This window comes from Apaloderma vittatum, unplaced genomic scaffold, assembly GCF_000703405.1.
Source record: "Apaloderma vittatum isolate BGI_N311 unplaced genomic scaffold, ASM70340v1 scaffold34679, whole genome shotgun sequence".
Taxonomy (NCBI): domain Eukaryota; kingdom Metazoa; phylum Chordata; class Aves; order Trogoniformes; family Trogonidae; genus Apaloderma; species Apaloderma vittatum.
This window is the reverse complement of record NW_009736462.1, coordinates 48,265-61,074: the sequence shown is the minus strand read 5'-3', so window position 1 is coordinate 61,074 and position 12,810 is coordinate 48,265. Positions and strand designations below refer to the sequence as shown.

General features: G+C 39.5%; 1 protein-coding gene across 1 annotated transcript; it reads left to right on the top strand.

The window, feature by feature from the left end:
• The first annotated feature begins 1,138 nt into the window (after positions 1-1,138).
• On the top strand, positions 1,139-12,005 carry ZNF207 (zinc finger protein 207). The gene is made up of 12 exons (XM_009876975.1): positions 1,139-1,260; positions 1,798-1,936; positions 2,540-2,710; positions 3,385-3,460; positions 3,927-3,974; positions 6,193-6,263; positions 7,433-7,593; positions 8,374-8,466; positions 9,673-9,915; positions 10,592-10,754; positions 10,933-11,116; positions 11,342-12,005. Exons 1-11 carry the CDS (start codon positions 1,255-1,257, stop codon positions 11,091-11,093), a joined length of 1,332 nt encoding a protein of 443 aa, XP_009875277.1. The 5' UTR covers positions 1,139-1,254; the 3' UTR covers positions 11,094-11,116; positions 11,342-12,005.
• The last annotated feature ends 805 nt before the right edge of the window (positions 12,006-12,810 follow it).

The following is a 12,810-nucleotide window of genomic DNA, read 5'->3' as shown; positions in this document are numbered from 1 at the left end:
CCGTGGGGAACATGGAGAAGGAGCGTTATGCCTGGAGGGGAGGATGTTAACGGAAGAAGATCCTGCCTCTGAAAAATACAGTTATTGAAGAAGTTGGGTGGATGTAGTTAAAAGAGGCTTTTTGAAAACTTTTTTTTCAGGGGGGGAGGAGGTGTTGGGACTTTCAGATTTTTAATTGCTGCATCAAAGTCACGTATAATTTCTCAGTATCCAAAAATAGCAGTGGATTTCGTCACAATAGGCTTTTAGTTGGGGGGTGATTACAGATTTACCTTTTCTCTCTCCAAAATGTTTGCTCAATCAAAAAACGTTTAATAAAGGAATTTATAAGCTGCTCTGAGATTTTTTTTACCCATTTATGCTGGAAGGCAAGCCTGTGAATCTGTCTTAGGCGTTAATATGCTTCAAGATTTGATGTGAGGAACACGTTAACAAAGAACACATAATAAATAACAAACGTGTATTTGTTTCACTCGGGAAGATACGTGTGTTTGCTGAAATACTAGTGCTGACCTGCAGAGGGGAAATCCGCTGCTTCTGTGATACAGATGTCCAGACAAGTTTTAAGCTTAAAATCTTGCTGTTTAAAACAGGCATTCTTTAATGACTACAGCAAATTATGTTGTGTCATAAGAATTGATAGCTGGATAACTGTAAAGGAAATGAATTTTTAACTGACACCTTTGGTTTTTTTTATTTAACTACAGATACTTGTTAATAAGCACAGACTTCTTCAAAGTGTTTAGGATTGCTTCGCTTTTGTGGATTTCGAGTCTATTTTTCCTTTAATGCTTTAGCAACATGATTTTAATCTACATGTATGTAGAGGGGGAATCAGTCCACTTAGAAACAACTAGGACTTGAAAAGCAAAGAATGTGGAATGAAGTGATGATTCGGATGATGTGCACACTTGCCAGTTTTGTACCTGGCTGAAGGGGGAAGTGTTGGGTGGTGTGAAGGGGAGGTTTGGTTTCAAACATCCGTGAAATAATTTGCCGTGCTTTGAATGCCCAGAGGCGCTTCCTGTGCGTTTTGGTTCTGCTCTAGGAAAAATTGCAGTGGTGCTAATCAGCTTAGTGTTATATAGAAGGTGACTTTCAAGATTAAATGTTTCCTTAATAGTCTTCAATAGGTATTGTAACAGGGATTTTGATGATGAGAAAATCCTTATACAGCATCAAAAAGCAAAGCACTTTAAATGCCATATATGTCATAAGAAGCTGTATACAGGACCTGGTTTAGCGATACATTGCATGCAGGTAAGTGTTACGTTTATGTAAGCTTTTTTAACAATATGTAAATTCGGGATTAATAGTGAATTAAAAAAGGGTAGGGGTTTGGAGGCTTCTAGAGTCTTAAAAACTGATGGGAAAAAGACAATCATGGTCTGTTTCCGGAACAGGAGTCCTGCCATGTCAGCAGGCTTATGCAGAGTATGCAGTAGAGATCTCTGTTGTCATTTTTGGGGTGTAGGAGGAGTGAAGGAATTGTATTGTCTTGGGTGTTTACAGAAGACAAGTTTATATAATCTCATTTTAGAAGCTGGTAAATAGTTAACAGTGATTAGGAAGGACATATCAAGAAAATGCTTGGCCAGAGATTGTTTCCACCAGGATGTTTATTTCCTACCTTGAAACTGGCTGAAGAACGTGTAGAAGCCAACATGAATTGTGGTCGTCACAGAATCACAGAATGGCCTAGGCTGGAAGGGACTTTAGAGATCATTTAATCCAACCTCCCTGTCATGGGCAGGGACGTCACCAGGTCAGGAGGGTTTATTGTTTTTTTTTCTTTAGGTCCATAAAGAAACAATAGATGCTGTTCCAAATGCTATTCCTGGAAGAACAGACATTGAACTGGAAATATATGGCATGGAGGGCATTCCAGAAAAAGATATGGAGGAACGGCGGAGGTTACTTGAACAGAAAACTCAGGGTAAATGTAATCTGGCTCGTTAACTGTTAGTGCTGGTGTCTGTTTCTTAGCGATGGGAAGCTGTGCGGTACAAGTCTCCTCTCTCAGAGGAGTGAGGGTTGGGTTTGATGCGTTGTCTGAGCGCAGCTCTAGGTGTGGGCCAGTCATGTGGGAGGCTGGGAGGTATTTTCTTTCTTGTACAGAAGTAGGGGCGTGCTAGTGCAGCTGTAATGATTACCAACTGAGTGTGGGGATGGCAGTTTTTGAGGGTAAGGCCAGGGGTGATACAAGCCCGATGATGCCCAAATACTTACATTTCTTTGCTGTTTAAGCATACCTTTGTTTGAACTGCTTTGGTTTGTTCTGTACAGCGTGCGGTTGACATGAAGGAAGGCCCCCTTTATGTTGAGGGTCATTACAATTCGAATCACTTCCTGCCTTTTTATTATTTGTACGTATGGGCAGGCTTACACAGGTCTTTTTCTTTGTAATTCTATGACTTTCTAAACATGCTGCTAAGATTTGCATTTTACTATTTTCATTCCACCTAGAATACCCCAGATAAAATGAATTTCATAGAATATAATGGGCTTTCAGTGTGACCATGTGCATTGTACTCTTCAGCAGAGAGCCAGAAGAAGAAACAACAGGATGATTCTGATGAATATGAAGATGACGAGTCTGCAGCTTCAACTTCATTTCAACCCCAGCAAGTTCAGCCACAGCAGGGCTACATTCCACCCATGGCGCAGCCGGGTTTGCCTCCGGTGCCAGGTGCACCAGGGATGCCTCCAGGTGAGACGGTGTTACAAGGTTGTTGCTGAAAACTGAGTAGAAACACAAATTGCTGCTTGTATACTGGAATAATCGTCTGCCCTTCCTGGCGTTGGAGGTTACGGAATAGTTCTGTGAAGTGCACGTGAGCAGTTTCTTCATTTTCTTCCCGTATTCTGTGTGTGCACACATCTTCCTGGGTGGATTAGGGTACCTGATGCGCCGAGATCAAAGGAATATGATAGTAAGAGGTTACTATGTTAAACATAAGTCTAGCAACGATACTCGTTTGTGGTGTTTTGTGACGGGATTTTGGCAACAGGGCAAAAAGGCCGCCATGTATCTAGAGAATGCTAGCGTATAATAGATGGTTTTATACATGGGCCACAGGTACCTTGAAGGAAGGATTTTGATCCATGTTGTGCGAAAACTGATCTCGTATTTTCTGTAATGATAAAGGCATGTTCTTTGGAGACTGCCTAGAAAATTTACACAGTCTCGCAGGTCTGAGAACAGTGAATCCAGGTCAGATTCACAGATAATCCTTTATATTGCGTTGTTTATAAGCAGTGTTATTTCAGAAAACATTCTTTCAGAGCTTCCCGTAAAGCATTTATCCAGTCTATATTTATTATATGAGATTTGTTAGCCAGTGTATATTGTTGAAGTTGTTTACAGTGGTTGTTTTTTTAAAGTTATCCCACCATTATTGGCAGGTGTTCCCCCTATGATGCCTGGAATGCCTCCAGTTATGCCTGGAATGCCACCTGGGTGAGTAGGAAGCCAGACTTAATATTGTGTTCATATTGTGCATTTTCAACTGTCACAGAAAAAGTAAAGCTAATTAGAAAAATGTGTGTAGAGGCCCATGAAACCTCAAGATTAACCAAAGAGCTGGATGGCTGTAAACCAACATTAAAAATATGGCTGAACTGTGAATTTATGTGTAAATGTGTAGTGCCTTTCTCCTAACGTTATTGCGTAGCACTTAGTTAACAGTTGTGTTGGTTTAAAGCCTTCTGTGAAGCGCTGTTCCTCTGTATATGGCACATACTTTGTGCGTCCGGTTATCAGTCATCAACCTCACAGGGAAAGAATACTGTACAGTTTAAATTTCTTGTTTTGGGCAAAAGTGAGATACTGGGTTTTATGCTTGTTTGTGGTTGACACCGTACCCTGTCACAATGTGTTCGGAAAATCACAGTTAGATTTTTGATTTTGTCATAAATTTTCACAGATTACATCAGCAGAGAAAATACATGCAGTCATTTTGTGGTGGAAACATGTAAGCATCTCATTAATGTAATTATAGGTACATTCATTATGCCATTTTATGTCATGTTCTTAATAAGCTTGAAATTGTCTTACTGAAAACCTCTGAATACTGCCTAAAAATTTTGGGAAAATACCTGGTTAGATTTTGTTACTGTATAGTATCCAATGTTTTTGTGCTTCATCTAAATGAATATTACAGAGCTGTATGAGAAGTGCATTTCACAAAATATTAACAAAATAGGCCTTTAGGGACTTGTAACCTGTCTCGGATCGAAGTACAGCTCCATGTGTTCCATCCCTTATGCTGTAGGACATACTGCAGGAGCTTTGCTTTTAAGTTTTAAACTTCACTGAGGTGAAAAGTTGTTCTCTTCCGAGACATAAATTTAACATTTTAAAAATCATGTCATAGTTAAACGTCTTATGGGCGCTCATCATAACTAGCCCTTCTGGGTGGAAACTGAAGGAAATTGTTGGGCTTGCTGCTGATTAGTCTTCCTTAAACTCTTCGTTATCTTTGGCTGAATGTGATGTCATCTAGTAAAAGACATAAATTAATTTGTAAAAAATGCACCGTGCTTGCATTTGGGTGACATTTTAGGGGGAGAGGTGGTGCTAAATTATGCTTTTATGTAGTTTATTTGAAAATTTTGCTTATTTAACCTGGTGATTTTTTATTTAAAAGAGATCAGTGAAGAATTAGGGCCTAGGAGGCAGCTTTGTTTTTAATGTGACACTAGTTCTAGCACCACCTCTGCAGTTTTTCAGAGAATTGGCTCTCTGGTGGCAGCAGGCAGCGAGCATCTGGCAATTCTGTTGGGGTCTCACAGCTCTCTAAACGGGTGCTGAGACTGACTTTGCCTTCTCCAACCTAAAAAGGCACTAAAAAGGCTAAAAAAGCACTGTCATGTTCCCTGACATTACTGCTGCATTGGTTGATCCTTTTGTAGCAGTGGTAGACAAGCTGAGAGTATGTTAAGACTGGGCAGCACTCTGCTTCGCAGAATGGGTGCTCACCTGTTTGTGATCGCTTTGATTTTAGAACAGCAGGGGTGACGGTGTCGTGACGTTGTCATACAGGTAGAAACTGCTTCTTACTGGGATTTTGGTGTGCACCTGGCTGCTGAGTGTCTGCTTATCTTGAGAGCTAAAGTGATAAGCGTTCCTTTGCTTTGTTTCCCTAGTCCATTTTGAGTCTCTGGAACCGTTTAAACAAGCTGGAGCTACACTTGGTTTGTTCCCTGTAAAGGAATTGTGTGTATCCATCTGTAGCTTCCCAATTTAAAAGCACTTAGTGTTGCAGACAGTTTATGTTTTATAGGGTTGCAGCCCTGTGCTGGAGGAAATTTCCTTATGTTAAGGGTTGTATGTATGGTTTAGATGGCGAACACGTGGTAGTTTGTGGTGTGGCTTAGTAGATAAGGTAAAATGAGTCATTTAGGTGTGACCTTTGTTAGGAACTACAGGTCAACTTTTTTAGCCAGCTGTCAGTAGCAAGAAAAAAACCACAAAACATCCATGAGCTAGTTTTTAATATGAAGGGAAAATATGCCATAATAAGGACTCTAATTTAAAAAAAAAATCCCACTTTTCTATCTTTAGTGTAAGGTTCTGGAATTTCAATTACAGTAAATATTCCTTTCTTACCCTGTAGCGTCTGCTCTTTTGTCAGTTTTTTGTAGATAGTTTTACGGGTTTGAGTTGTCTGCTATTCACTAGAGGAAGGAGAATATGTGAAAATAGCATGAGGTTGCTATAACCACAAATAGACTTGTGTCAGAAAGGAATAATAGCAGATGTACAGTGATTTTTAGTGTGATTGGAATTAGTTGTTTTTTTCACTTTAAAATTTTCCGAGTGTACTAAGATCAAGTTCTTGGAACTCTGTGCTGAAAGTAGTAACTGAAATAATAGGTTTCAAGAGACACCAGTTCTGGAAATAGGATAATAGTGGAAGTTAAAACTTGAGAAATTAAAGTTCAAATAAAAAGTGTTTGGGGCTTTTCTTGAACTTCTTGGTGGTGGTTTTTGGTGGTGGGTTTTTTGTTTTGTTTTGGTTTATATTTTTTTCCTTGTGGAAACTGTAGAGTCAGCTGGTTTTGAATTGCCTGGGTCGAGAGCTTTGTGAAATTATTTACCGTGGTTTTTTTATCTAATACAGGTCTGTGTCAATTGTCTTAACAATTTATCATGAGTGTTCATACCAGTGCTCATTTTGTGTTTAATAGGATGATGCCGATGGGTGGAATGATGCCTCCTGGGCCGGGAATACCACCTCTTATGCCTGGTATGCCACCAGGTAGGTCAGGGTTGTCGAACTCATACTATGGTGAGCCCTAAATTATATTTATTCATTTCCACTGAGATTTAGGATTTATGTAAAGAACATACAGACTTATATCACCAGCTTCATGTGGATTGATTGCCACAGAAGCCACTTTAGTGCACAGGTGAAGGGTTGATTTATAGCTTTTGATTATAAATAATTATTTGTGTTTGTTAGCATTGCGAAGTAAAAAATAGAATATAGTTTTATCTTCTTATTGCACTTTCTCTGGCTTTTGTGTTGCCTAGTCTGTCTTAATCCCTTTATTTAATGTCTGTAGCTGCAGCTGGAAAATCATAATGATTGAAAATGTGAGAAATGAGAAGTAATGTTGGTGATATACTCAAGTGATGAACCTGCTATATTAAAAAACTAACTGTAATTTTGGTCTCTTGCCATAGTTAGAAGAGATGTTTCTTGAGCTTGTGCAGCTCTTCAGCAGCGTTCTGTTCTCAGGGTGTTGCGCCTGACCAGACACTCTGCTGTGATCGTTTCAGAGTTGCTGGTTTGCTCTTACTTCTCACTGGTGGAGGAGCAGGAGGCGGCAAACCGCTGGGGCAGTTCCAGCCTTTTTATCTTGCACAGTAGTGTGGTGGAAGCCATGTGAGCTGTTAACTTCCTATCTCTGAACTGCTTCTAGAGCCCCACACATGGGGAGTGTGTGTATTGTGATGATAGGCTATAAAAAGCAGCCTTGCATTGCTGTTTGCTGTGCTAAAGACCCACAGCAAAGCTGAGCTGTGTTCTCAAAGGTCAGGGTTCTCATGCTGTTTATAATGGCTCCGTCTCGTTGGATTTTGGAACAGTCTTATGTACGTGCCTGGCAGCGTAGACACAACGTGTTGAAAAGGGTTGCTGCGTTAATAGCATTGATTTACTGAGAGCATAAACTTCATCATTGAAGTCATAGCAGAAAACAACTTAATTAAGTGTTGCTCTGTAGCATTTGAGGTTGCTGCCTGTGCATAAACGTTTATTGGTGACTGCTGGCATGACCATTTGCCACATTTTATTTTACTACAATCTTACAAGTGCTACTTCGGGGGAGACTTTGTTCTAAGGAACGCCGTCAACAGAATCCTCTAAAGGAATATTCTTGCTTCCTTCAGCCTGATCTGTTGCTGATTGTTTGTGATTCACAGGTATGCCACCGCCTGTTGGTCCTCGTCCTGGGATGCCTCCGATGACACAAGCACAGCCTGTTACAGCCCCAGGCATTCTGAACAGACCTCCAGCTCCTGCGGCATCGGCACCCACCCCCCAGCCTCCGGTTACTAAACCACTCTTCCCAAGTGCAGGGCAGGTAAGGTGTCTCGGAGCCTGAAATTATGTTCTTCAAACTGCCTTCATGTCAGGAGTGTCTGTTCTTTATTACCGAGGAGGCCCAAGAAATGACTGGTTAAGTTTCATGCTTGTGTTGATTCTGAAGTTTAATTCAGCGTAGTGCTTGAATGAATTCTAAAAGATTCTTTTGTTTGTCTCACAACAGCCATGAAACCAGACAGAAATTCTGTAAGCATGTGGGGAAGAAAGGAGTAGGAAAACCGCTTCTTTCTTTAATCCCTTTAGTTTGTCATTTTTAAGGGTGCTTCGGGTGGGTGAAGGGGTATGTTAGTCACAGGAATCTGATTGCATAGAACTTAACCTAAAATTTCCAAAGTGTAAATCTTGACATGACTTGTTTTTTCCTGTTTGTTCCGTAATGACCTCTCTACCGATAGATGGACTCATTTATTCTATAGTCTTGTTAAACATTGCCTGAATTAGGAGGGGGTTTTTTAGTTTAAAAAATGAGGACTAAGTTAGGGTAATAAAAATTCATTTAAATGTTTTGGGGAGGGAAGTGGGGAATTGGTAGTGGCTTGTGACCTCTACACTGTGAATGCACTTGTCGTGTATAAGTCCTAAGTTGTTACTTGTTTTCAAGTATGCTGCAGAAACCTTTGTAGTGTACTGTTAGCATTTTGGACTTCTGCAGGGAAGATACTTGTTTACAGAAACAGTCCTTAGCATAAGAAATCCTTTCATCTGGCTACCCATTTGTTTGGAGACTTTTCACTGTTTCCTTTCTTTTATGCTACAGATGGGGACACCTGTCACAAGCTCAAGTGCAGCTTCCTCCAATTCAGAAAGTCTGTCAGCATCTTCTAACGCTCTGTTTCCTAGCACAGCACAAGTACGCAGGAAGTCACAGTTAAAACCAAATTGCTTTGCAACTTAACCCTTTGGACCGTTCTGCAAAATCTAAAATTGACTAAACATCTTCAGATAATTTCTGTTGTATTCCTGATTATGTTTAGCTGGTAAAACTGCAGAGTCCTCGATTGTGAGTTGCGTATTACTAGAAATAAGCGTGTCAAAGTGCCCAATTTTTCTTGGTGTGAGAGAATGAAATGTCACATCCTGGTTCTAAAGGGTTAAAAACGCATGAAAGCAGTTAAATGCGTTTTAGTGGGCAGCGGTTAGCTTGATGCATGATCAAGGCTTTTTAGTTTATGTTTTTTAATAGGGTACATCATAATGTAGGGAATTGTGTAATTTGCATTATGTGCAAAAAAACCTGAGTAATTTGTTTTGATCGGAAAGTTCAGGAAATTGTAAATGTGCAGTGATTAGACAAAAGCTTTCTCTGATAACTAAAGCTTGCTTTGGAGATTACTGCATCTTCAGGTAAAGCTTGCTAAAGCAAAATTTGTCTAACGGTTTTAATTTAAGAAAAAAATTAGGAAAAGTGAGATACTGGAATCCATAGTGGACCTCATATCTACCTTCAGCTGATTCTTCATTCCCAAGTGAGATTAAAGATCTATAGAGAGACAAAGCACATTGTGAAAATATTGTAGTGTTTCTATAGACAGAACGCTTACAAATCCTGACACTATAGAACTTTCTTAAATACTTAATGAAAACATTTCATAAATACCTCATTTTAATGAATGCTAACACTTTGAGCTGTACTCTAAACTAATGGTTGCTAAAGTGTACTAATAATTTACTGAGAGAACAATGAATTTATACTTACAGGCTCTTAAGTGATTCAGGGAGGGCTTAGACATTTACCAAACTCAGTATTTGAGATTAAAAATGTTGGTAGTGGGGTTTTTTTTTGCTTTTTTTATTATTTGTTGTTGTTCCTTTTTTCTAGTTGTGGCTTTTGACCTGCAAATCCTAGACTTTCCTCTGTGTGTGTATGTATATCTACTGGGTTTTATTTTGTCTTGTTTTCAGTTGCTCTAGTATGCAATAAGGCTGAACTTTACTTTTGTCAAGCTTGTCATAATTGTGTATCTCACTCGAAGTTTTCAGAGGTCTAACAGACATCATTTAAGGGTTTTTTTTGTGCTTTGAGAAATAAATATTGATCTCTTTCTGTGTTTCGCAGGCTGCTGCAGCTGTTCCAGGCCCAGTTGGTACTGATTTCAAACCTTTGAATTCTACACCTGCAACAACAACAGAACCCCCAAAACCTACATTCCCTGCTTACACCCAGTCTACAGCTTCAACCACTAGCACGACAAACAGCACCGCAGCTAAACCAGCTACATCCATAACAAGTAAGCCTGCTACCCTCACAACAACCAGTGCAACCAGTAAGTTGATCCATCCAGATGAGGATATATCACTGGTAAGTTAAAATATTTTCGTTGTCTTAACGAGATATGCAATTTATACAGATATGGCTGATTAAATAGAATTTCCTCTGTGCTCTGCGTTTTGTATTTAATGATGGTGTGAGTGTGAACTGCACAGAACTGATGTAACAGGACTCTGCACTGAGAAAACTTCGGTTGCAAATTGGTGACTGGCTTATTGCAACTCTCTTGTTGCAGCCTTTTGTTGGTGATAGGAAATCATGCAACTCAATATAATTTGGACTTTATTTGTGTGTGTCTTAAGATTGAAGTGAAATAGAGATAATGTGTATAGGACAAGGCAGTTTGAAATGGTCTTTGTGCTATTAAAGCAGGAAATACGGAATTTATGTAGATGGTCTTTAACTTCAGGTGTCTTTAGATTTGTGTTTGGCTTTTTTTGCCTCCACTTGTTACGAGGAAGAGGCTCTCTTCAGCTGAGGGAGGAGGAGAATGTGTTGTGTGCAAAGTGATAAATTGGCTTGTGTTGATACAGTAACTTTGAAGGAAGGGGGGAAAGTCCCGATGTTACTGTGTAATGTTGCTACCAGCGGTCTTTGAACTTTTAAGGTAGTTGAAATATTTTTTTTTTTAATATACTTTTATTTACTTTGGTTTTGGTGAAATTTAGTCTCTCACTGTGTTATGGTTGTCTGTCCCTTGTTTTAGGAAGAGAGAAGGGCCCAGTTGCCTAAATATCAGCGTAATCTTCCTAGACCAGGACAAGCTTCCTTGGGTAATCCACCAGTTGGACCAATTGGAGGGATGATGCCACCACAGCCAGGAATTCCTCCACAGCAACAAGGAATGAGACCTCCCATGCCACCCCATGGTAATCATAAGCTTCCCACCTTTCTTTCCTTGAAAAGATCTGTTTTAGTTATAAATCTCTTTCAGACTTGAAATGGCATATACTGGCAGGGGGTGAGTGTGAAGCTTTTCACAAAATGTGGCTTCTGCCTGGTGTTTTAAAAAAAATTATTCTTTGCATCTTTTTGTTGTGTTTGTAGGTCAGTATGGTGCTCACCACCAGGGCATGCCAGGGTATCTTCCTGGAGCGATGCCTCCGTACGGTCAGGGACCTCCCATGGTGCCCCCTTACCAAAGTGGACCTCCTCGACCTCCCATGGGAATGAGACCTCCTGTAATGTCGCAAGGTGGCCGCTACTGATGCTACTACACACGCTCTAATAGGTTTGGAGATTAAACCTTTTCTCATCTTGTGCTGTTAATATAGCCGAGCTTCCGTCAATTAAAGCTTCATTGTGACTTTAAAAAAAAAAAAAAGTATCTTCCCACATGCAAGGAGCTATTGGACATTCTTATTTTACATGGGAAAAAATTATTTGGAATAATAACAGGAACTTTTCCTGATGTTGCAATTTATACTGTATGGCTTCTTTTTCATGTTTCATCTAGGTTTTTAGAAGTGAAGTATAGTAAATATGGTTCGTTAAATTGTGAAGGCGCTGGAATTACATGAACATACCACCTTAAAGGCAAGTTCTGTAACATTATGTTACTCTTTGTGAAATGATGCCTTCACAGCACTTCAAGTGCTGTTGGACTTCATGTCCCCAACATAGTTTGGTGAGGGCTGTAACTGTTCCCAACTACTTGTACATTTAAGTCTGAACTTGTAACAATATTTAATGTATTTAGAGTTCCTCCTGTTGCAGGGTTTAAGTAAACTGACCCACTAAGGTCGTGTGACTTTTCTGTACTGTTATAACCTTCATTGTAATAAAAGAAGAGAAAAATTTACATGCCTTTTTATTCGTGACCAGCTGTGGACAACTGCCTGCAAGGTTTGTACAGATGCATGCCATGGTAGCTATTGATATAATGAGCACTCGTATTGGTGCTGTTTTGGTAAAATCTGAATCCCTTGTTCAAAAATTAAGTTACTCCATAACTGCACGTCTGAGTAGACAAAGACCTGTACACTTATTAACTGACTTATCAAAAATGAGGCTGCAGGAGGCACATCTTAACTCTTGGTTGTAACTTCTCTTAATGCGTATGTTTCTTTATTTGTGCTTTCTTGTCCTCAGTAAAATTTAAATCATTTCTAGTCCTGGCACTTACTTGTAGGATGTAAAAGCGATTGCGTTAAGATGCATCCTTGTGCCATACGTGTCCAGTTAGTTCTCTCTTCAACCTGACTCTTTTTTTTAATGTGCAAATGCATATGAATTTCAGGAGCCTTTTAGATAACATTTCTAGAAGCTTAGGTGCATGTCACAGTGGGTGAGTGACTTCCAGTTGATGTTGTATTGAAGTTGACCTGCAAAAGAGAAAAGTAGCTTGACCAACTTCTCGGTGTATAAAAGAGACAGGAGAGGCAAGAGTAAGATGTTATGTGCTGTACTTTAAATGTTCAGAACTTCAGATCTCAACAGAGTCTAGAAGATGAACCATCCGTTGTGTGCTGTGATCAGATGTTGACTGAGTTTCTTGATCCATTTAATGAAACTCTGGAGTAAGAGACCTTTTTAGTAGTTCTCCTAATTACAGTTATTAAAGAGAGATCTTTCACATAGAAGTTAATGATTTATCTGTTTATAAAGAATAGCACGATAACTTAGTCAAGGCCGTAATTCTCTGAATGTCTAACATCACTGTGTTAGTGCTCTGTATTTCTGATGTGAAGGGAGATTTTGGAGGGAAGGGAAGTGAGAGCTTCCCTGGTCTCTTCACCACAAGGGTAAAAAAGGAGTGCTGAATTTTTCATTTGCAGGTCAACTTTAAATACATGTTCCAGCCTCAAGCCTTATCTGTGCAATTTGATTTATGGGGATATCTCCTCTTTTAGGATAGGTTAGAAATATTATCGGCATTTTTGTGTCAGTTTATGTTCCATAGATTATTTTTTCTTTTGATGGTGA